Source organism: Triturus cristatus, chromosome 3_1 (genome assembly GCF_964204655.1).
Source record: "Triturus cristatus chromosome 3_1, aTriCri1.1, whole genome shotgun sequence".
NCBI classification, from domain to species: Eukaryota; Metazoa; Chordata; class Amphibia; order Caudata; family Salamandridae; genus Triturus; species Triturus cristatus.
Window position 1 is genome coordinate 1,034,108,360 of NC_140583.1, and position 22,720 is coordinate 1,034,131,079.

The following is a 22,720-nucleotide window of genomic DNA, read 5'->3' on the forward strand; positions in this document are numbered from 1 at the left end:
ACTCACCAAAGGAAGTCTGTGGTTATGATGATCATTTAGACAAGGAGATGACACTTTACCCACGATAGGTTTGAAGAGCAGATAAACAATACGTCTAAATAAAAAAAATGGGTTGGTGCTAACAAGATGAGCATTCCATATGCACCGTTTAAATATACCTTTCAGGGGAGAGGTTGTAAGATAACAATTAATTATCTGCTAATTACTAACAATCTGGGACAATTGGTGTGCAACTTTAGAACGCACTCAAATTGACATGGAGACCATAATGTCCAAAGTACGAAAGTCATTCCTTTTAGTAGCCATGGAAAGTCTAATGATATGGATCAAGTCACAGATATGGAACTAGCCTTTGTAAATGGTATTTCCTTGAAATGAGTAAAGTTAATCCTCAAAATTATGAAAATTAGGGACAGTTTTAAGCAATTTAACATTTGTCTTGAAGAGGCCGCCAAGGATGAAAAAGTCAAAAGTGCATTTATTAATGATAATTTCTTTAAAATTAAAGAGCAGATAAGGACACCCACACAAAATAAAGAAGATATAACTAAGGGTTGGTTTGAGTCAAGATTCACTAATGCCCTTAGAACCTTAAAGGTGGCACTTAATAAATCAGTGAGAAATAGAGAGGAGGTACAGGCCTTTAGATGTGAATATAAGGCGACCCTAGCATCCAGGACACATATTTTAAGAAATTAAGTTTGGCAAACATTAATTGCAGCAAACAAGTCAAATGATAGGTCATCATTTTGAAAGATAGTTAATAATCCCTTAAGGACATGTCAGGTCCCGAGGATTGAGGTTGCCATACCCCCTGAATGAGTAGCCAAGCAGGGCCCCATGTATTTGTCATTCATGGATTTTTCAAGCGCTTTTGACTGCGTAAAGGAAAGCAAATTACGGAGCATGATGATTGAGATGGGGAGTGACCACATGATGATAAACTTCATAAGAGAACTCTATATGGGAGCCCATGCTTCGATGAGGTATGGCATTAACTGGGAGTGCATATGTGACTTTAGGATTGAAAGAAAGGGGTTAGACAAGGTGGTGTCCTTGCCACTTTAAATTAATCATTTAAATAAAATGTTAGTTGAACAAGATAGGGATGTCCCAAAGATCGAGCAGCATCCAGTTCCCATACTTCTCCAAGCAGATGACGTAGTCCTTATGGCACGTACGTCAAGAGGTTTCCAAACACCATAGACGTATTTGTTAAGTTTATGACCAAGATGGATCTCGGGGGTCAATTTATCCACAAAGTGGGGCAACTTGACCGCTGTGGATTCTTTTTAGGTCGAGCCTAGGCAGTGCGCATGGGCTGTCTACAAGACCGGATGTAAACAGTATAGCGAGAGTAATCCTGCCTGCTGCTTGCAATTGGTTAATTTATGCGTTACTCTGATTTCCGGGCTCCCTATTGGTTGCTGCTTCCGATTCATCACTTCCGTGTTATCGGAAGCAGCACCGACCAACAACTGTTTTATTGCGCTGCAACTGTACCTATGTTATGTTTAGGGACTACTTGTTTTTTATCACGGCACCTAGCAAGGCGCCTGGTCTCTTCTTTGTTTTTCACCATGCCTTCACGGGTCGCCATGCACATAAGTGAAACATGAACGGGCGCTGCGCTTTATATTTTAGCACCCCCCTACTTTCATTGTTATACTTATTATAACCACAGCACCCGTTTTACTAAGCCCCCAGTGCCGCTCGGCAGGCCCAGCGGCACAACATGGATCATGGGCCCATCATAACCTGTAGCTTCTGCTCGCTGTTGATCTGCTCCGTTTTGCGCTGGCTGTGTGGCCCTGAAAGCAGCAACGGAAGCAGGAGGCTCAGGCAGAGTGGCTTCGCGGCCCCCCTCCATTGGCGGGCAGAGCAGGCCTGCTTACACTCTTTTTTTAAAAATAATTATGGCACCTGTAGCTTCTGCTGTTCTGGTGCTGTGGCCCCGAAAGCAGCAACGGAAGCAGGAGGCTTGGGTAAAGCTGCTCTCCGCTTCCCCGCCATCGATGGGCTCAGCAGTCACCAAACAGCAGCAACGGAAGCAGGAGACTCTGGGGGAGCTGCTCTCTGCGACCCATGCCATTGATGGGCAGAGCAGTCACCCGAGGCGCCGCTTCATGAGCAGGTGAGGGACCCATGGGTTTGAGGAGCAAACAAGTGTTTGTCCCTGTGTTGGACTTATATTTGTCTGTTGAGCAGGTGTAAATTTTGCGCCTATGTTAGCTTAACAGGGGCTGTACCAGGAGCAGTTCAACCTTCCTTTCACTCCCGGTGAGTACCACTCCGAGTCCTCGTCCCCTTGAACATTTCAAAATGTACACATTTGCTGAATTCGCTTGACTAAGCAACATCTTTAAAATGCATAGTACTGTCTTATTTTTAGGTCTCGCCTGACCCAGCGCATGCGCTGGTCTGGCGAGACTTTTTGTGAGGGCTCAAAAAACATGCTACCAGCCTAGCGCTACAGTGCATGTGCGCGGGTGCGCGCTTAAGAACAGAGGCTGGCAAACTTCGTCATGCTCATTAGGCGCCTAAAATCACTTTCGCCCACGATCACGGCGCACCTTCGATGTTCTCGTTCAAAGAACATCAAACATCAAAGAACATGTTGTGTTAATGCTTTGCTAGGCCCCTTTGACTTACAATGTGCTTTCTCTTTCCACAAACTCGATGTTTGTGTTCCTTTATTTTGAGATGCTTTTAGTATTACTGTTTTGTGACTTAAAGAACATTAAGGAAATGTTACTGTGAAACTGGACAACATTCACAGTGTTTATTTCTGATCGCAGCGGTTGCTTCATGTCCGTTGCACCATTCAGGGAGTCCTTTCGTTGGCGCTTTCATGAGGACATGGTGAGGAAACTGGAAGCTTTTGGCACATTCTCTTTAAAAGCACAGCATGTTGGCGACTGGTTAACCGATTAGACCTATGTAGCGCTTTAGATCTCAAAGCGCTATGGTGGGTGCAGCAGTTACAACTCATGAAATATGGGGTGCAACTCACAAGGAGGGGGCAGGTTTGAGTGCACATTGGCTGCAATCGAACTCTTAAGATGATGGGCTGTGTGTATCCATTATCAGCACTCAGTCTTCGCTAAGTGATCTTGTTTGTTTTGTTGTTGTGATAATGCCTTGCTGCGCCCGTTTGACTTACAACGTGCCTTCTCTTTCCACAAACTCGATGTTTGTGTTCCTTTATTTTGGATGCGTTTAGTATTACTGTCACACACACAACCACACACACACACACATGTACAACCACACCCACAACCACACCCACACACACACAACCACACGCACAACCACAAAAACACACCACACACAACCACACCCACACACACACACAACCACACACAACCACACACAACCACACACAGCATTGGCATAGCCAATAGGTCTCGCCTTTGGGACCTTATAAGTGTTTAGCCACGCAACAGTTGATGTGGTTGCACCAAGGATATTGTGCTGCATAACTAAATACTTAGAAGGTCCCAAAAGCGAGACCTATTGGCTATGCCAATGCTTGTTCTCTTTACCGACGGATTGCAAACCTCCTCTGGTGTCTCTCTCCTATTGGACTGCCTTTTGTTAGTTTTGCACACTGTGGTGTGCTCCTTAAAGCACTATTTGCTTTACCCTCTCCCACTGCTCCTTAAGAGCCCTCCCCCCACCCCCCCAATTGGCACACACGCAACCTTCCCCTTAGTGAGGCGGCAACGCCTCTTCAGTACTCACTCCTCCTCTGTTGCTCTGGCCGTTCGCCTCCCTCCACTCCCAGGGGGGTCTCCCCGCTCCTCCAGGGCACAAATCCGCCTGCACTATGTAAGTAGCATTAACCACACTCAAATGTTACATAAATAAGGAACAATAAATATCTAAGAATGCAAGGCAAGGACGGTCCGACTTTCTTTTGCAAATGTAGCAACAATAGTTTGAAAACTGCCTTTACGCACAATGAATCTAATGTCCAGAAACTTGTGATCAGGAATCGCTTTTTGGCGTTTCCGATCTATAAATTTTGCCTTGAACATATTTTTACGTTTAACCCCTTCGGTGCTCATGACGGAATGGTTCCGTCATGACCCACGGTTGAGCTGTGCTCATGACGGAACCATTCCGTCATGACCACGCCCGCGCAAGATTCCGTCAGCACAGCAGCGGAATCTGTGCAGCATCGAAGGGGTTAAGGCAGGGATTGTCAAAATAACATCTGTTAACAAAGCAGTTGAGCTAACTTAGGCAGTTACTAGCGAGCTATTTTCCTCTGGTCCCCCCACCCTGTTGCCCTCTGAATTCGGACTTTCAGGTTTTAAATGTTTTGTCTGTGATAAAGTTGTTGACAAACGTTTTTTGAAAGCGTAAATGTTTTGGAAACATGTGGGTGATCCACATTTTAAAAGTTGGGGTAGCAAGGCGAGAGAAAAATGCTTTAAATAATTGCTGAGATGTTTGTACAGATTCAGTTATTTACTTTAGCGTTAAACACTTCCGCTCCCCCTCTTAAAATGGTTGTTGGACCAGATAGGAGTAAATCAATTTGTTCAGCATCTTTTGGCGCCTCATTAACATTTATTAACGATGTCCTTTCGGCACGCAGCTTCAAGTGTGGAACAAACTCCTGTTCCCACACCTGCAGTCTAGCTTCAGAGGCAGGTTAGTTCTTGCCTTTCCGTTCCCCTACTCGGCACGTCTTCATAAAGTCTTTTCTGTGCTGCTTCTTTCCAATGTTTTCTACAACCCTTTTCCGCTGTGGACTTTCAACACTTCTTGTTTGCCAGTTTCACCTATCGTTCCTCCTTAGAGTTACTCCTTCCCTTTTCAAGTAGCGCTCTTTCACCTGGACCCCTTCTCCGTTTAGAGCTAGTGGGCTCTGGTGTGTTGCAGAACCCCTATAACTATGGCTGTCCACCCTTCTCGGGAGCCATTAGTGTGCATCCATCCCTTTCGTTTTCTTAGAGAGGCGCCATCTCAATCCAACCCACCTACATCCACCCCAAACAAAACAAACCTTTGCAATGCAATAGTTCTTGCATTTACGCAAGTTTGAGCTCTTGGCATTATAGATTACAATGCTTTTTATCTAAGATTTGGTTTTTTAAAACAGATAAATAAAAGGCATTGTCATTTACAATACCAATAGCTTAAACTCCTGCAAATGCGAGACCTATTGCATTGCAAATGCTTGTTTGTACCTGTGTCTTTTGGTTGATGCCCTAGGGACATGGTCGCAGCGGATTACTACAAGGAAATTACTATTTACAAAGCTAAATTTCGGTGTACATTGATGTATGGGGTGGGTGTTTGGGGCATGCAAACGTGGCAAAATTACAGTTGGTTGAGAATGCATGTCTAAGAAATTATCTCTCAGTTTCTCAAAGTACTTCAACCTATGTATGCCACGGAGAGCTGGGCTTTAAGTTTTTGGAATATCTTATTAAGATTAACCAAATACTCCTGTGGCATAGGATCTGGACAAAGTCAGAGGCCAACCTGAAGACAAAGGTCATCACAGATTGCCGAATATTAAACCGTTGTGTCAAAATTCCTTGATCGGATACATAAAGAATTGTTATTAGACTGGGTAAAAACAACATTTTCAATGTCCGGGCTTCTTTAGGTAGTGTGGGAAAGGCGGATTTAAAATCTATGGCACTGAACGTGTTGGAGGAAGAGCAGTATAACAGGGAACCCAGGAAACCTAATATAATTTATCAGGAAATGTTTGTTAATGACTGTACACATTTGCCAAATAAAATTGGATACCATGTGCAATATAGACATTTTAACAAGGTTTAGGTGCAATAATACTCATCGCTAAGTAGCTTTTTAGAAAACTAATGATTCTTTCATGTAAATATTATGCTACCCCAAGGAAGCATCTGATTTTACATATATTGTGTGAGCATAACTTCAGGCGGCATAAACTGGCTATGATCTTTCTCCAGCAATTACCGAATCTAAAAATCTGTCTTGCAGTATCAACTTATATAGGGTACTCTGTGACTCTTCAGAAAGAAATAGCTATTAATTGATCACTACAGTATAGATCTGGAAATATACAGATATTTTTTTAAGTATCATGAACTTTTTTTATATTTCTCAATGTTTTTATATTTATTTTAGTTAATGATATACATCTATGCTTTAACTTTAGGTCTTTTATCTATTAATAGAATTGTATGTTGTGCTTTTATGATCTCAAACACAAAACAGAGTAAAGCTATTTTAAATTGAAATGAGAGCACTTTGCATGATAACCATATTTGGTTAAAAAATAAGTCATTTTTGGCAATTCATGAAAATGAAACATGCCTATAGGACAGATGTGTATGTTGAATGCCAAGAATTTGCGGAAAGGGAAATATTTAATAGGAAAAATATACTAATTTTGGTGCTTTTAATTTAAAAACAATTTTTACTTATTAATCAGTTACCCATAGGGAAGCTTAAATAGAAATAGAATCAAAGAAAAAATTGCCAGTGATGTACAAAGAAGACGACATTGCAGCAAGGGCTATGAGTCATAAGAAAACCATTGTTAAAGTTGAAGGTACATTCTCTATAACATTTTCGTAGGGAAAAAACAGGAGGCTTCTTCGCAATGTAAAATGGAAGTGGTCTATACACCAATCTAATTTCTAGCCACTTTGCTAGAATCAGCTCATAAGAACAGACAGGCCATTAAGGGTTCCTACTCCCTCACCTGGAGAACAAACTGTAATACTTGCTGATAAGCTGCATCTTGTCCTTATGTTTAGCTGGTCTAATGTGCACTCACATGGAGAGCCTGAAGTACAGAGAGAAATGTATTTTACCTGGTTGTCCTGCGGTGTGTCAAAAGCGGAAGGAGGAGGAGATTCTTCACACACAGCCAGGCTCCGAACTAGCTTTAACTTTGAATTAGACTAAAGAAAAGTATTCAAAATTATAAACTACAGTTGAAGTATAAATAGTTCATGCTTTTCCACATTTACTGTCAAACCAGTGACATGAAAAAGTTCCACATGTAGTTCAGCAAACAAAAACTACAAAACATAACTGACATACGTCACAAGGTACACAAGCATTAATAGCCTGGGAATCACAGCACAAACTGAACAAGTCTGAGATGAAAAACAAAACAAAAAAACATCTTTACTAAATCTTTAATGAAAAGGTGCGCTAATAAATAAACTATTTAGGCAAAGCAGAAACGTAAACAGCCAAGACAAAAATAAAAAAAAATAAAAAAGAAAAAGAAAAACCAGCACACAGCTACTAAATTAAGAAAAAGGACTATACCCCAATGCTCACAAATTGACAAAAACAATCCTCAAGCATGTCGGGATTCCTAAAGCATGCCATAACACCAGGCAAGTACTATACCTTTGACCTTTTTCCCGTTTGTCCAAAGGTCTGCACTGGCCGCTAAACAATGGGTACAACAAGAAAGGCCAACATTAAAATGTAAAAAAAAGGGGCATTTTAAATCCAGCACTAAGCAAATGATTATGAATTGCCACTTATTTTTTATTTTATTTTTATAGAGCAGAAATGCATTAAGCTTCTTTAAATACAACAGAAAATTGCATCAGCTTATTTCTTTACAGAAGTATAAGACTTATAAAAAGAACTCCAGTTTGATCTTTTTCCAGGCCATTAATCATCATCTACGAAATGTGCAAATAAGCGATTTAAAGTGCAGCAGTTAAGTTTAATTCTCCAGACTTCTCTTACATGTCCAATTACATTCCTAGTATGTTACAGTGCCTTGAAGAAAAAAGTGTGTTCGTGCATCGAAAGTGCAATATAAAGTGTGATACATATAGTAGTTTCAAATTCAGAACATCTTTTCCATAGCTCAACTTCAGCTCCTCTAATCTACCGCCAAGTTCAAGTATATTCAGGATATAAATTGAAAGGCCATATTCTAGTATATTAATGATATCAATTGAGAGGCCATTTTTATAACGCAAAGATAGATAAATACAATAAGCTTCGTTGAATAGAACAGAAAATTACAACCACAACTTTCTTTAGAGGTAAAAGACTTATAAAAACTCCAGTCTCATCTTTTTCGGAGCCATTGATCATCATCTATAATATGTGCAAATAGGTGATTTAAAGAGCAACAGTTGTACTTGATTCAGAGTCCAATCACATTCCTATTATATTACAGTGCTTTTGACGAACAAGTGCATTTGTGCGTCAAAAGTGCAATATAACGTGCAATACATAAAATAGATTCAAATTCATAACATCTTTTCAATAGCTCAACTCCAGCTCCTCTAATCTATTACCAAGTACAAGTATCCTAATCATATAAACTGAGAGTCCAGATGCTGGTACATTAATGATAAAAAATGAGAGACCATCTCTTTAAAATATAGTGAAAAGCTTTAAGTAACATTCAATCTTGTTCCAAGAATTGCCATGATCAATTAAACCTTTTAAGTCCCTCCACTCGATTTGCATATGCCTCCTCAAAATATATAGTATGAATCATTTTGCTCTTCCATCCCTGGACTATTGGGCTCTCATCCGTTTTCAATTCTGAAGAATAAAAGAGCTTCCAATCGTCAAAGCTATGGATCAAAAAATTTTGTTTACCCTTTATTCATTGTTGGCTTCTTTTAGAAACCCCAAATAGCACGAGACTTGCCTCTGGAAATAAAGGCAACCCGATAGCTTGACTAACAGCCTATAACAGTTCCTGTCAAAATTTGGACAAATGCGGGAATGTATAGAACGTATGGAGCCAAACTCCTGCACCTTGTTGATGACAGCGAAAACAATTATCTGGTACTGCTGCTTACATTTTATGAAGAGTTTCCGGGGTGTAATATGCCATCCATCTAGACAGGAATTACATTCTTTTAAAGGTTGCAGCACAAAGAGAATTGTTCCCTATCTCGGCGATGGAATGCCAGTCACTTTCTGACTGGTGACACTATTTTCTCCATTATCTTGCAAAGGAAATTAGCAAGGTCTACCTGCGGGGATCGACTATGTAGCAGTCTGTACCAGTTTCCTATTCCTAGCACTCAACTCATTAACCATGACCTGCTAATCAGGTGCGGTTCCTGCCTCTCACTCTTAATAATAGCGTGCAAAAAAAGTTTCATCTGGTCGAAGCTTAAAAAAATGTTTCTTGCATTGTGGGCCACCTAGCTAGTCATTCTTCCCAAGAAATACATTTCCCTGCAAGACAATCACCAAAGGTTTTAAAACCTACTGAGTTCCAGAATCTGACTTCGCTATCTGCTAAAAAAATGTCCAAAACACCTATCCTCCTGAAGCAATAGTGAAGATCCATCAAAATGTGACAAAGTGTTTACTCAAAGCGCTCATCCGCCCGGTAGTGTCCGTAGAAACTTATATCTGGTATTTTTTGGCAATTTCGCTATTTTAATAAAAGCTGGTGGGCTAATTTCGAATTCCTGAATCATCTTGATAAACACAAAAATATCTAATGCTCTGAATCCATTCAAATGTCTAGATAAAGAAATCCATTAAATCTGCCTGATAGTAACTTTACATATAGGGAAATGCAAGCCCACCTTGTGCTTTCTCAAGTTGTAATACCCCCAACTTTACCCTGGATGATTTCTTGTTCCAGATAATGCTCTTTAATACTGAATCTAATTCCTGAAAAATACTATTAGAGGTTTTTATTGGAACATTAGAGAAAAGAAATACTAACAATGGTAACACCGATATTTTAATCATTGCAATGCACCCTATTATTGTCAAGGGGAGCAGTGATGCCCTCTCGAGCAACCCTTTTTATTTTTCATAACAGGGTCTCATAATTCAAGTGAAACAGACTGGAAAATGTGTTTGTGACTGATATCCCAAGATATCTTATTGTGGTTTGCGACCTTGCTTGTGACTGAAATGAGCCTGGAAGGCCCGTGGCACTTAAAGTAAAACAGAAGTTTTGCTTTTTAATGCATCTTGTATCCTCCAATTTGAGTGAAATCTGCTATTGTGATCTGTTACTAGTCTTTCAGAGTTTGGAATTCTCTACAGATTTTATCGTAACCTTTTCACTCTTTATTCTAGTTGACCAGGCTAAAAACTTGCCTATATGCTGGTTTTCTTCGTACATGCTGTTGTTGATAGGCATTGGACTTATAAATCTCTTTCAGCATGTAAAAATCTCTAAGATTTTGTCTTGCTGCTGCTAGTAGTCAGAGCTCTGTCTCAGTTCCAATATTTTGCTCCCTTACTTTTGCGGCATTATCTAGTGCTGCCTGTAAGTCCACTTTCCGCTGGGTACGTTCTTTACCTTGGTTTGCTCTAAAGGCAATAATCCTTTCCTGTAATGTTGCCTTAGAAGCCTCCCATATTGTAAACAATTAGGCCGTTTTGCTATTAATGGAGAAAAACTCTGGGATAAACTTTCATTTCTGCGACCCACTGGGGATTTGAAGGCAAAGAACTATCTATCTGCCACTTAGGTCTATTCCTTTTTATTGAGCCAAAATCTAATACCATGGAGACCAGAGAGCGATGCAAAAAATCATTGGCCCAGATATCAGTATGGCCCCTACTAAATGATTTGGACACTAAAGAAAAAACATCGTGAAGCAGTTTTAAATCACTACAAGTATCATGTTTGACATCTGGGTGATCTGTCTATTAGCTAATAGCTGAACTTAAAATCTTCTAATATTCTTTTAGTCCAAGGTTTTAACTGTTTCATATTCCTATTTGCTGTATCCATGACCAAATCTTGAATAAAGTTAAAGTTACCTCAGCAAATCAATGGACCTACTGACCCCAAGGCAACATCATAGATCTGGGAGGGAAAAACAATATAATCAATAATAGGGCCATAGTAATAATTAAAATCAGACCCCCTCCTATTGGCTGCTGCTTTAACCCACAACCATCTGCTTTGTGGATCACAGATCACCTCTCGGACCTCCCAATAGATGCTACGACCTAAAAATATTGCAACAACTCTGACCGCCGCCTGTGCAGATGCAAAAAACACATGCAAGGAATATGCTACTTACCAGTATGCATCTGTTCTTGGCATGTAGAGCTGCAGAGCCACACACTAAGGATAAGATCGTCATCTGGTGTTGGGCTCGGATTATTGCAGGTTGTTGTTGTCTTCGGAAGAAGTCTTTGGTCACGAGATTGGTGACTCCTCCCCTGGACAACAGTGCGCATGGGCATCCACTCCATCCTCAGATTGTTTTTCGCCATGATGGGAAATGATGGAGTGTATAAGAAGTAAAGAGAAAGGATGTCCATGTGTAGTGTCTAATTAAGACAGTGCTGGAACGGATACAGGTCCCGGGGAGGCGGGTGGGCGTGTGTGGCTCTGCAGCTCTACATGCCAAGAACAGATGCATACTGGTAAGTAGCATATTCAGTTCGAGGCATATGAGCTGCAGATCACACACTAAGGATAGACTATATAGCAGTGTCTCCACTAGAGGTGGTCAACTGTATCAGTTGCAGCAGTTTGGAATAGAGTTTTTAGGACAGCTTGGCCTACTGAAGCTTGTTGTTTGGATTGCACATCAACACAGTAATGCTTAGTGAAGGTGTGTGTAGTAGACCATGTGGCTGCTTTGCAAATGTCTTCTAAGGGGATGTTCTCTAAAAATGCCATAGAAGCCCCTATTTTACGCGTGGAGTGCGCCCTAGGGGAACGGTAAGAGTACGTTTAGCTTTTTGGTAACATATTTGGATACATTTGACTATCCACCTGGCAATACCCGATTTGGAAATAGGGTTGCCTTTATGTGGTGGAGCGAAAGCAACAAACAGTTGCTTGGTTTTCCGAAAAGGTTTGGTTCTGTCCATGTAATAGAGCAAGGCTCTCTTAACATCTAAGGTATGAAGTGCCCTCTCAGCTACTAAGTCTGGATTAGGGAAGAAGACTGGCAGTTCGACTGACTGGTTTAGATGGAAGGGGGAAATAACTTTAGGGAGGAATTTTGGATTCGTCCTAAGAACCACTTTGTTCCGATGTAGTTGTAGGAAGGGTTCTTCGAGAGTTAAGGCTTGTATTTCACTTACTCTTCGCAGGGATGTGATTGCGATGAGGAAAGCCACTTTCCATGTTAGGAACTGCAGTTCGCATTTGTGCATTGGTTCAAATGGGGGACCCATGAGCCTTGTTAGAACAATATTAAGGTTCCACACCGGGGAAGGTGGTAACCTTGGAGGAATAATTCTTTTAAGACCCTCCATAAATGCTTTAATGGCTGGTACCTTAAAGAGGGACAGGTGTTGTCTATTTTGCAAATAGGCTGCTAATGCCGCTAGATGTAGACGTATAGAGGAATACGCTAAATTGCATCTTTGCAAGTGTAATAAATAGCAAATGATGTTTTGGATGGAAGCATTCAGTGGTTGTATGTTATTGTTAGCGCAGTAAATGGCAAATCGTTTCCATTTTGCAGCATAGCATGCTCTAGTAGTAGGTCTTCTTGCCTCTTTAATGATATTCATACAGTCTGGAGGAAGGTTGAGGTACCCGAACTCTAAGACTTGAGGAGCCAGATTGCCAAGTTCAGTGTTTGAGGATCTGGGTGTCTGATTTCTCCATGGTTCTGGGTTAAAAGATCCGGGGAGAGATGCAGTTTTTGATGTGGAACTAGCGATAGTTCCAAAAGTGGGGTGAACCAGGGTTGACGTGCCCAAGTGGGAGCCACTAGGATGAGTGTCAGCGACTGTTGTTTCAGTTTGCGTACCACAAATGGAATGAGTGGGAGAGGCGGAAAAGCGTACGCAAATCTGCCTGACCAGTTCATCCATATTGCATTGCCCTTTGACCGTGGGTGTGGGAACCTGGCGGCAAAGGTTGGGCATTTTGCGTTTTGTGTGGCGAACAGGTCTATGTCTGGTTGTCCCCACTTTTGGAAGAATGGGAGTAAGACTTTGGGGTGTAGTTCCCATTCGTGTATCTGCTGTGTGTGGCGACTTAGGAGGTCGGCCACCTGGTTCTGAACCCCTGGGGGGTGTTCTGCTAGCAGGTAGATGTTTTGGGGAATTGCCCATCTCCAGATTGGTTGCGCCAGTTGGGACAGTTGTAGAGAATGTGTCCCTCCTTGTTTCTGTATGTAATACATTGTGGTCATGTTGTCCGTGCGGATGAGGACAGTCTTGTTTTGGAGATGCACTTGGAAGGATTTCAGTGCTAGGAACACCACTAGAAGTTCTAGGTGATTGATGTGGAGCGGTTTTTGTTGAGTGGTCCACCTTCCCAGAGTGGTGTGTTGAAGGAGGTGGGCTCCCCACCCCGTGTGAGATGCGTCGGTGGCCAGCACAACTTGTGGAAGAGGCTCTAAGAACGGCCGCCCTTTGGACAGGTTGATGGTGTTCCACCACTTCAGCGAGCGAAGTGAGCGGCTGTCCACCAACACCAGATCGGTAAGTTGTCCGTGGGCCTGGTTCCACTGTTGTGCTAGACATTCCTGTAAGGGACGCATTTGAAGGCGTGCGTAGGGTACTATGGAGATGCATGACACCATCATACCTAAGAGTTGCATGAACACTCTTGCGGGGAGAGAGTGTTGTGTTTGAAATTTTTTGATGAGACTTTGTATGTTGGCTATCCTGGCTGTGCTGGGATAAGCTACGGCTTTGGATTTGTCTATGGTGGCTCCCAGGTATTGTTGTACTTGGGAAGGTTGTAGTTGAGATTTGGGATAGTTGATGGTAAATCCCAAGTTGTGTAGGGTTTGAATAGTGCGGTGAGTGTGGAAAACGCATTTGTCTAGAGTGTTTGGCTTTTATGAGCCAATCGTCCAGATAGGGGAAGACATGGATTTCTTGTCTCCTGAGATATGCTGCCACAACTGCCAAGCATTTGGTGAATACCCTGGGTGCAGTTGTTACTCCGAATGGGAGAACTGTAAACTGATAGTGCTGACCGTCTACCACGAATCGTAGATACTTCCTGTGAGCGGGATGCATAGGGATGTGAAAATATGCGCCCTTGAGGTCTAATGTGGCAAGGAAGTCTCCTTGTTGAAGTAATGGAAGGACCTGTTGGAGAGTGATCATGTGGAAATGATCCGATTGTATGTACTGGTTTAGTAGTCTGAGGTCCAGTATGGGTCTTAAGGTTTTGTCCTTTTTGGGAATGAGGAAGTATAGGGAATATACTCCTGTGCCCTGATGTTGTAGTGGGACAGGTTCTATTGCGTGTTTTTGAAGCAAAGACTGTATTTCTTGCTTGAGGAGCGTGAGGTGGTGAGACGTCATGGGACGGTGCCTGGGTGGTATGTTTGGGGGTGGGTTTATGAGTTCGAGGCAGTAGCCAGATAGAATAATTTGTATTACCCACCTGTCTGTAGTGATGGTATTCCAGACAGGTAGGAACTGTTGAAGTCTTCCCCCGACCGGAGTGGAATGGTCTGGGGGGAGTGGTGGCAAGTCACTGTTTGGTGGCTGTAGAGGTGCGGGTGTTGTTGTTATTGCCCCGTCCTCGGCCTTTAGTATTGTTTCCCCGATAACCTCCTCTAAAATATCCTCTGTTAGGGGATGTTTGACCTGATGCTTTGAAGGTGGAAGAGTTGTCTGTTCCCACATTTTTGGAAGCTCCTCTATATAAGGAGCGGCGAAAAGAGCCTCTGGGTTGAGTAGACTGCAATGCTCCCATAGATTTGGCAGTCTCATTATCTTTCTTCATTTTTTCTAGGGCAGGGTCTACTACAGGCCCGAATAGTTGCTCCTGATTAAAGGGTTGAGCAAGGATGGTGGATTGGACTTCCGGTTTGAAGCCGGAAATGCGCAGCCATGCGTGGCGTCTAAGCAATACACTCGTGTTGACTGCCCTAGAGGCGGTGTCCGCTGCGTCTAATGCACATTTAAGGGAGGCATTGGATATTAGTTTGCCCTCTTGGATGAGGTCAGTGGCCTGTGTTTTGTATGGTTCAGGCAGGTGTTGCAAGAGATCCTCTAGTTGATCATAATGGGCTCTATCATAACGAGCCAATAGGGCTTGTGTATTGGCAATACGCCAGTGGTTAGCAGCTTGTGCGGCAACCCTTTTGCCGGAAGCCTCCAAGAGTTTAGACTCTTTGTCTGGGGGCGGCTGTCTCCGGTTGTTTGGGAGTTAGCCCGCTTTCTGGCATTTGATACGACTAGGAAGTCTAGGGGGAGTTGCGCCTTGATGTACGCAGGATCTTGTGGCGCTTGTCTATATTTTTTTTCTATTCTGGGGTTGAGAACCCTGGCCCTGACAGGGTCTTTAAAAACTTCATTGGCATGCTTTATCACTCCCTTAATCATGGGTAGAATGTGAACTGTCTTCTGCGACTGTTCAAAAGTGTCGAGTAGAAAATCCTCCTCAGGAGTGTCGATGTGCATGGTGACGCCATGAAACGATGCTGCTCTGTTTATAAGCTGACCGAACCCTAAATGGTCATCAGGAGGGGAGGGTTTTGAGGGGTATGGAGTGGGGTCAGGCATATCAGGCATAGGGTAAGTCCAGTCATCTACTGGTGCTGTGTCCGGGAGTGTAAAGGGATCAGTAGGATCAGTGGGATAAGTAAAGAAATCTGGGTCTCCCCCTCCCCCTAAATCATCATCATCCTGTGGAGGTGGTGTGTGAGAAGGAGATGGTAGAGGTGAAGGCAGTGGGGGTAGGGGGGATGGAATAGAAGGTAATGTAGGAGATGAAGGACGTATAGGTGAAGTGGCACAGTCCTTCTTCTTTGGAGGTGCTGGAGGAGGTGTTGTGTCCAGCTTCCTTTTCTTGTAGGGCACCGCTGTGACATGTCCATTTTTTGAATTTATGTAAAACCGTTTTTGCTTTGGATCAGGCCGAAAGAGTTCCTCGCTGTCCGAAGGCGGCTTTGGCGCCGACTGTTTTGTTTCTGATTTTGATTTTTGTCCTTATGGACTTGTTTTGGCACCGAGGATGTTCTTGGTGCCGAAGAACTTTTCGGTGCCGACTAGCCTTTCGGTGTCGGTGGAGACCTCGGCACCGAAGAACGTTTCGGTGCCGGTGGAGATGTCTGTGCCGAGTGACGTTTCGGGGCAGATGGAGATTTCGGTCTCGGAGCCTGCTTCGGTGCCGAAGGTATTATAGGCACAATAACATGAGGTTTGCTCGAGCCCGAGCCACCTGCAGGCTTACTTTTCTTCGGAGCCGGGCCCGAGGGCGGGGCTTCTGAAGATGTTTTTGGATCGCGACTGGGCCCAGCTGGCAGAGTCTTGACCAATGTCTTTTTGGGTGGTGTTGGGGTAGGGGGGCTGATATTGACAAGCTTCCCCGGATCAGAATCGTCAGCCTCGGACACGATCTGGAGATCTTCGGAGTCGTCGTCAGGGACATCCTGTGCAAAGATGTCTTCTGGTTCCGGAACCGGCTTGGCCATGATATGGCGTTGAGCTCTTCGGTCCCGGATAGTTTTCTTTGAACGGAATGCGGCGCAGGCTGGACAGCTGGATTCGTTGTGGTCTGGTGAAAGGCACAAATTACAGACCTCGTGGTGATCGCTATGAGGAAACTTTGCTCCACATTGGGGGCATTTTTTAAAAGGTGTCCTTTCCATCAACCACGTCCGGAGTCGGTCCGATATGGATTTCGACGTCGAGTTTTCAATTTTAGAGAGTTGTAGTGATTGCTATAAGTTTTCTGCTGGAGCGGAAAAAAGTTCATCCGAACCCAATGGCGGAAAAAAACAATCTGAGGATGGAGTGGATGCCCATGCGCACTGTTGTCCAGGGGAGGAGTCACCAATCTCGTGACCAAAGACTTCTTCCGAAGACAACAACAACCTGCAATCATCGGAGCCCAACACCAGATGGCGATCTTATCCTTCGTGTGTGATCTGCAGCTCATATGCCTCGAACATAATATTTATGAGGAATAGACATCTTCGGGGTATTACTCGAGGTGGGTCTCTTATAGGAATATCATTTGTAGTGAAAAAGAAGAGAGCCAAATTAATAAACTAACATATTTGCACTTGCTAGGCAAACCATTAACATTGCACGAGAGAATCCAAACCTTCAACCTCTTAAGAGAAGACGTCCTGCAGGGTCCTTTCAACTCCCTCTTAAAACCTCAACCCTTTAAGAATTTGCCTTAGTTCGATCCCTACAGCAAAAAAATATAAAAGCTCATTTTGTTTTATTTATGATACTAATTCCTGTTCATCATGAATCTGCTATTTGTTTCTTTTTACCAAAGAGCTCCTCTCTATACCCCTGCAAAAACAACAATTAATGGACAGAATGCAGAACAATGTCATACATTCACCCCAGTACAGAGATCTGGGCCTAAACCCATCGTTTTTTTGCTCGCCATTCCAGTTTGAACCCAGCCATATGCAAATCAGTCTTGACCCTGTGCCTCATGGGAACAGTCCAGCTCGAACTGTCAAGCCAGGTCCTCCCTGGACTGGAAACAAGCATCCTAGGACCGGTTTCGGGGTTTCACCCCTCTTCAGCCAGGATAGCTTGATTCCAGTGGCATGGAGAGCACGGGACTCACGTCTGAGCATACCCGTCCCACTCGGGGTGACAAATGCAAAAACAACAATTGATGAACAGAATGCAGAACAATGTCATACATTCAGATCTCTTGACTGGGGGAGAATGTCTGCATTGTCAGCATTCCGTCCATCATTTGTTTGTTGTAACGCTTTTCGCCCTAAGTGGGATGAGTATGCCCAGACGTGGGTCCCGTGCTCACTACGCCACTGGAGTCAAGCTATCCTGGCTGATGACGGCTGATAGCCAGAAACCGGTCCTAGGATGCATGATTCCGGTCCAGGGAAGACATGGCTTGGCAGTTCGGGCTGGACTGTTCCCATGAGGCACAGGGTCAAGAATGATTTGCATATGGCCATGTCTGAACTGGGGTGGCGTAGTGGGCAAAAGAATGATGGATTTAACCCAGATCTCTTGACTGGGGGAGAATGTCTGCATTGTCAGCATTCCGTCCATCATTTGTTTGTTGTAACCCCTCTCTAGACCCCAGCCACCAGCCCACCCTCAGGAATCCCGGTGCCCCCTCGGAAAACACCCTTACCCGATAAGTGAGGCATTGCCTGCCTAACCCCCGTCCCGTTCATGCTATTTTGTTTCTCTTTTCTCTCATGTCAGCCCTTGGCTCAATCTGAACAGGTGCTTGCAATTGAGGATTCACATCTCCGGGGAAAAATTGAGATGCTACCATTTCTTTAAGCAGGTTCATTATTGGTATCGAAGCTGGTTCAATACTCTCCAGGGACGCAGGAATCGCTGATGTCTCGGATACCTCTAGCGCCCCAGGTCCTAGGTTGAGTCTACTTACTGATGGTTTCTGACCATCTTCCACCGTCAGCTTAACTTCTTTAAACCCTAATAGTGGGTACAAGGGTTTCCCCCCAGGACGCTTGCATGTTGACACTTCTGATGCAGCTTCTCGAAGTTTGCCATTTTGTAGAAGCTCTGGATCTAGAGGGGGAAGTTCGCCCTGTTCCGATGGATTATTATGGGGGAGCGCCGGTTAATTTGTTTCTGGTGCCACCCCGGAATAAAAACTTCTCTCAGACTTCAGTGAACCCTATCGAGTCTTGCTCAGATTTATGCTTGAGCTGCTTCCCTCAATATCTTCTTCGGGTGCTCCAACACCACTTTGTCCAGCCTGATTTTTCTGGGCTCTGGTCACTTTGGCAGCTCCAGAGATCTCTGCTAGATTGCAACATTTCCCTACTCCCTCTCACACTGTATGGAAGTTTATCAGGCTTGGGGTAGTAATCCCCATTTGAGGGAAGCGTTCAGTCTCCTACAGCCCTTCTGAGCGTCTGCACAGGTCATGGTCTGTCTTCCAGCTATCGGGGGTTATCAGAGAAGGGAGAGGGGGGGGAAGGGGCCAGATGAGAGCAAGCTGCACCCACACCTGGGAGGGCCACCTCCACTACCACCCAAGCCCCACCCCCCACTCGAGGGATGCCTAAAGTACTCTCTAACAAGATTCCCCCTTTTCCCCTCCTATTGTCTGCCTTGAAGCGGTTAGGTTGAAGTACTCAATCTCACTGCTCGGTGTCCTCTTCACACCACTCTCCCCAGTGTTTCTCCCGCACCGCACCGAAGCCGATGCTCCGTCTCCCACAACTTGTATTGGGAGACAGCAACTGGAGAATGCTGGTGCTCGTGCCCTTGTGCCTTTTCAGTGCTACAGCGCTTCAGTGCTTGGACCATGTAAATGCCTCCCAGCGGCAGAAATTACATTCTGTAGGATAATACCAGAGGGGAGAGAAACTCATGGATACATCGCACCATTGCACAGTGGCCTCAACCAGAAGTGACCTCCTAGGCAAGGAGCATGACGGGACCTTATGAATTGCCACTCATATTTTGTTAATCAATCATTCAGGGTGCACATCTAGTTTGCAACATGTAACGAGTTATGGTAAAACATGAAACCTAAGTGGAGTAAGCAACAACAGTCTCTCCTCGCCACTCGGCCTAATCTTACGAGCACTCTGGGGTCCTAAGATGGAAAAATGTGCATTGTTGCTGAGTCGCCAGGTTCATAGTTAAGAGAGCTCTCGGTCTAGAATGAATGAAGCAGTGAGTGTCTACAGCTTTAAGCACAGAAGAGCCAGGTTCAAGCACTCACAGCCTGCCAGAGGTCATCAGAGGTTGGCCACTCATGAGGCAACATTTGTTAGTCCAGAATGAAGCATCCTCTGAACAGTAAACAATCCGCTGGGCAGCTGTATTCATCGCAAACCTTAAGACATCCGTACGATCATCCTGTTTTCTTTTTTTGTAGAAGGTCCCTTAAAACATAACTAACACTGCGAAGCATAGATCCACATAGAAACACATTTTTGGCACAGCACTAGATATTCCATATAGTGAACATACGAACGAAGATTGTTTATTTTCTTTGGATACTGTTCAATACTGTCGTGATGGAGGTACTAAATTAGTGACAGAGGTAAATTTTAACAAATTCTGTCCTGGATATCACAGAAAAAGAGCGCACACCAACTTTGGTTACATTATTCAGTAAATGTATTAAAGTTATAAATACTATGGAGCTGTTTAAGTATCAAAAACTTGTGGGTACAATAAAAAATACAGCTGGTTGCAGCATTGTTTCCTTCCGCCCAACCAGAATGCTTCACTTCAATAATCGAGAATTTAAGGAATGTAAAGTTAAGTGAATTCTTACATACTCTTTGCGGTATAAAAAATTTAACAAGGGGCTATATTAAATTGAAATACAAGTAAACAAAGGGATCAGCAGAACACCATTTGAACCGGTTGACAGTATAGTCATTTCTCTAGTTTAAAAACCAATAAACAAAGAAAGTATTTTGTTAAAAATCACATTATCTACAAAGCAAAGCATAATCCATCTGATATTACTCAATCCTCCTCCGGTGCAAAATGTAGGCATGCACATTAACAGATATACTTTGATCTAGACAAACCACTGTATGACGCTGTAGTCACTGATCACTGGTAAACATGCCATGCCATCGATAGCCAGCCAGTCTTGATCTCCGCCACTAAAGCTAATATGATTTATTCTTGTTTAATCCAGACAGTCTCATAACCCTGCTTACCCTATAAGCACCTTTAAGATTTTCTATGCTTTAAATCAGGTTTATTAACTGGTGATTGTCAGCTTACTTCCCTTCATTTTCTTCACCCTTACACTAGACTGTTTCTTTAAACTCATTATTTGAACTGGACTTGGATGAGGGAGATGATGTGTGATTCGATTATTTGGGAACTTTGGCAAGTAAAGACATAGGGCCTAGTTAATTGTTCCCGATGGAGGTGGTAATGAGAGTTGCATGCTCCAGCGAGAGAACAACTAACATGGGGACTGTCAGCCCCGTTCAGGGGTACACTGGGAAAGCAGGGGCTACTGGGCCTCCTCTGGCCCACCTCTCATCTCCTCGTGTTACACTCTCACCCATGTGTGCCCCCCCCACCCTCCCCAAGGTGCTTCACACTGCTCGCTCTAATCTGTGCTCGTCTCCATTACCTATCCCCCCGGGGCCTCTTTCTATTGCTTTCTCTCATGTGTGTGCTTGTCCCTTAGCCCTGTGTTGTTGTTCTTCTTGTCCTCACCCCCACCAATCATGTTGCTTCCCAGTAGCCTCCGTTATGCTTTCTCCACCCTTTATGTTGGGTCGCACAACCTCACCTTTATAATAATCGACATTTTTAAAGCGCGAACAATCACCCGTAAGGGTCTCCAGGCGCTGGGGGCCGTCGGGAAGATTAAGCAAGCTATTGCCCAGAGTCACATGGTGCTGGGCTAATCTGCCGCCGGAGCTGGAGATCGAACCGTGATCCCCAGATTCCGGAGTCAGTCGCCCTGGCCATGGTGCCACACCTCTTGCTTCCGTGGTGCTTCCTTCCACCACCCAAACTGCTCCATTGAGAGACTAAATAACACTTTGCCATAATTATACTTGCCAATCTGTCTTAGAACGGAAAATAAAAATAGTAAGTGCCAGTTATTCCGCCTTATCCTTTCGTCACGCTGCACAGCACTACCAAAAACCATTAGCAATGGCAATAGTCCCAAAGGTGAGACCCAATGGCTTTGCCAAAGTTTGTTTTTCAGTGGTTGGAGTTCATCAGATGAAGCACAGTAGGGTAGTTGTGATCTATGCCACTGCAAGACAGTAGCATTAGAAAAGACTACTGCCAATTTGAAAGCTCAGAATTTTCAGAGGGAACAGAGTTGAATGCCAGGCAGTGAAGTCAAAATTTCTTGAGAAGGTAACAAGCATCTCATGACAATAGCCTTAAATTGTCCTGTCATTAAAATTGTCATCTTCTCACTAAGCTACACAAAAATAACAGATTGGCAGCCCATGAAACCATGCCCTTAAATATAGCAACCTGAAGGGCTTACCAATATATCATGAGCATTTTACAAAGGACATTATTCTTGACGAATTAGTGATTCAATATCCCCAGTAGGATCTAAACGATACAATTCAAAAATAGGAGTTTATGTTTATAGATTTAGAATTAATGTCCATTTTCAGGAGCCATTAAAAATGGTGCACAGTGAAACAATGCCAGAAAAAAACGACCTTCCTTACAAAGCCTTTACAGGAGATCAAGCTCTGTAGCAGAGACGGGCTGGAATGGATTCTAAAACGATCAAAACAGCTTGACAGGTACAATAAGTAAAGGTAACAAGGATTTTGAGAACTTCTGGAGGGAAGCAGTTCTCTAGGGTGGAGATGAGACAGTTGGAATCAATGAAGAGAAGATGTCCATAGGAACCTGCACTAAACCTCACAAATTTGAATAAAATATTATAGTTGAAATAGGAATTACCATTACTATTGACACGTCAAACCACTAATCTGTGATAAAACGCTAGTACACTGACACATACAGAGAGGGGTTACACTGCTAGTCAGAGAAGAAAATACAGCCACTGGGTCAGGAAGATACTGGAAATGGGGCAGGGAACAACTGATAAAAGAAAACATACACCAAATAAAGGCTAGTAAAGTTTGTAAGATGATCATCTCTAAAGGTAAGCCACAATCAGTTATCCAACATTTATTGAAAGACAAACCCCTCATCCTATAAAAAGGAGCAATAAAAAAAGAACTATTGTTTCAGCCTCTGATCCAGAATGGATTTTCAGCAAACAATCCCATATTAGCACATAAAGATTGGCACTCTTCTATGCCTTATTTGTAGTAGCTGCCATGGTATAACAATATCTAAATTGATGCACAATCCACATACAGGCATGTTTGTAAGG

At 43.4% G+C, this 22,720-nt stretch overlaps 1 protein-coding gene across 12 annotated transcripts in view; it reads right to left on the reverse strand.

Annotated features, from left to right (window-relative positions):
• The window catches only part of R3HDM1 (R3H domain containing 1), a 532,254-nt gene that overhangs the window by 450,870 nt on the left and 58,664 nt on the right, over nt 1-22,720 (reverse strand). For 9 of the 12 annotated variants that reach the window (XM_085645751.1, XM_085645758.1, XM_085645757.1 and 6 more), the window contains exons 3-4: nt 7,375-7,416; nt 6,825-6,914 (exon numbers count right to left, since the gene is read on the reverse strand). The exons of the other annotated variants lie outside the window; for them this stretch is intronic. In XM_085645751.1, the coding sequence (XP_085501877.1) occupies nt 6,825-6,914; nt 7,375-7,416 (132 nt within the window). The remainder of the gene's footprint in view (nt 1-6,824; nt 6,915-7,374; nt 7,417-22,720) is intronic. 12 annotated transcript variants of the gene reach the window in all.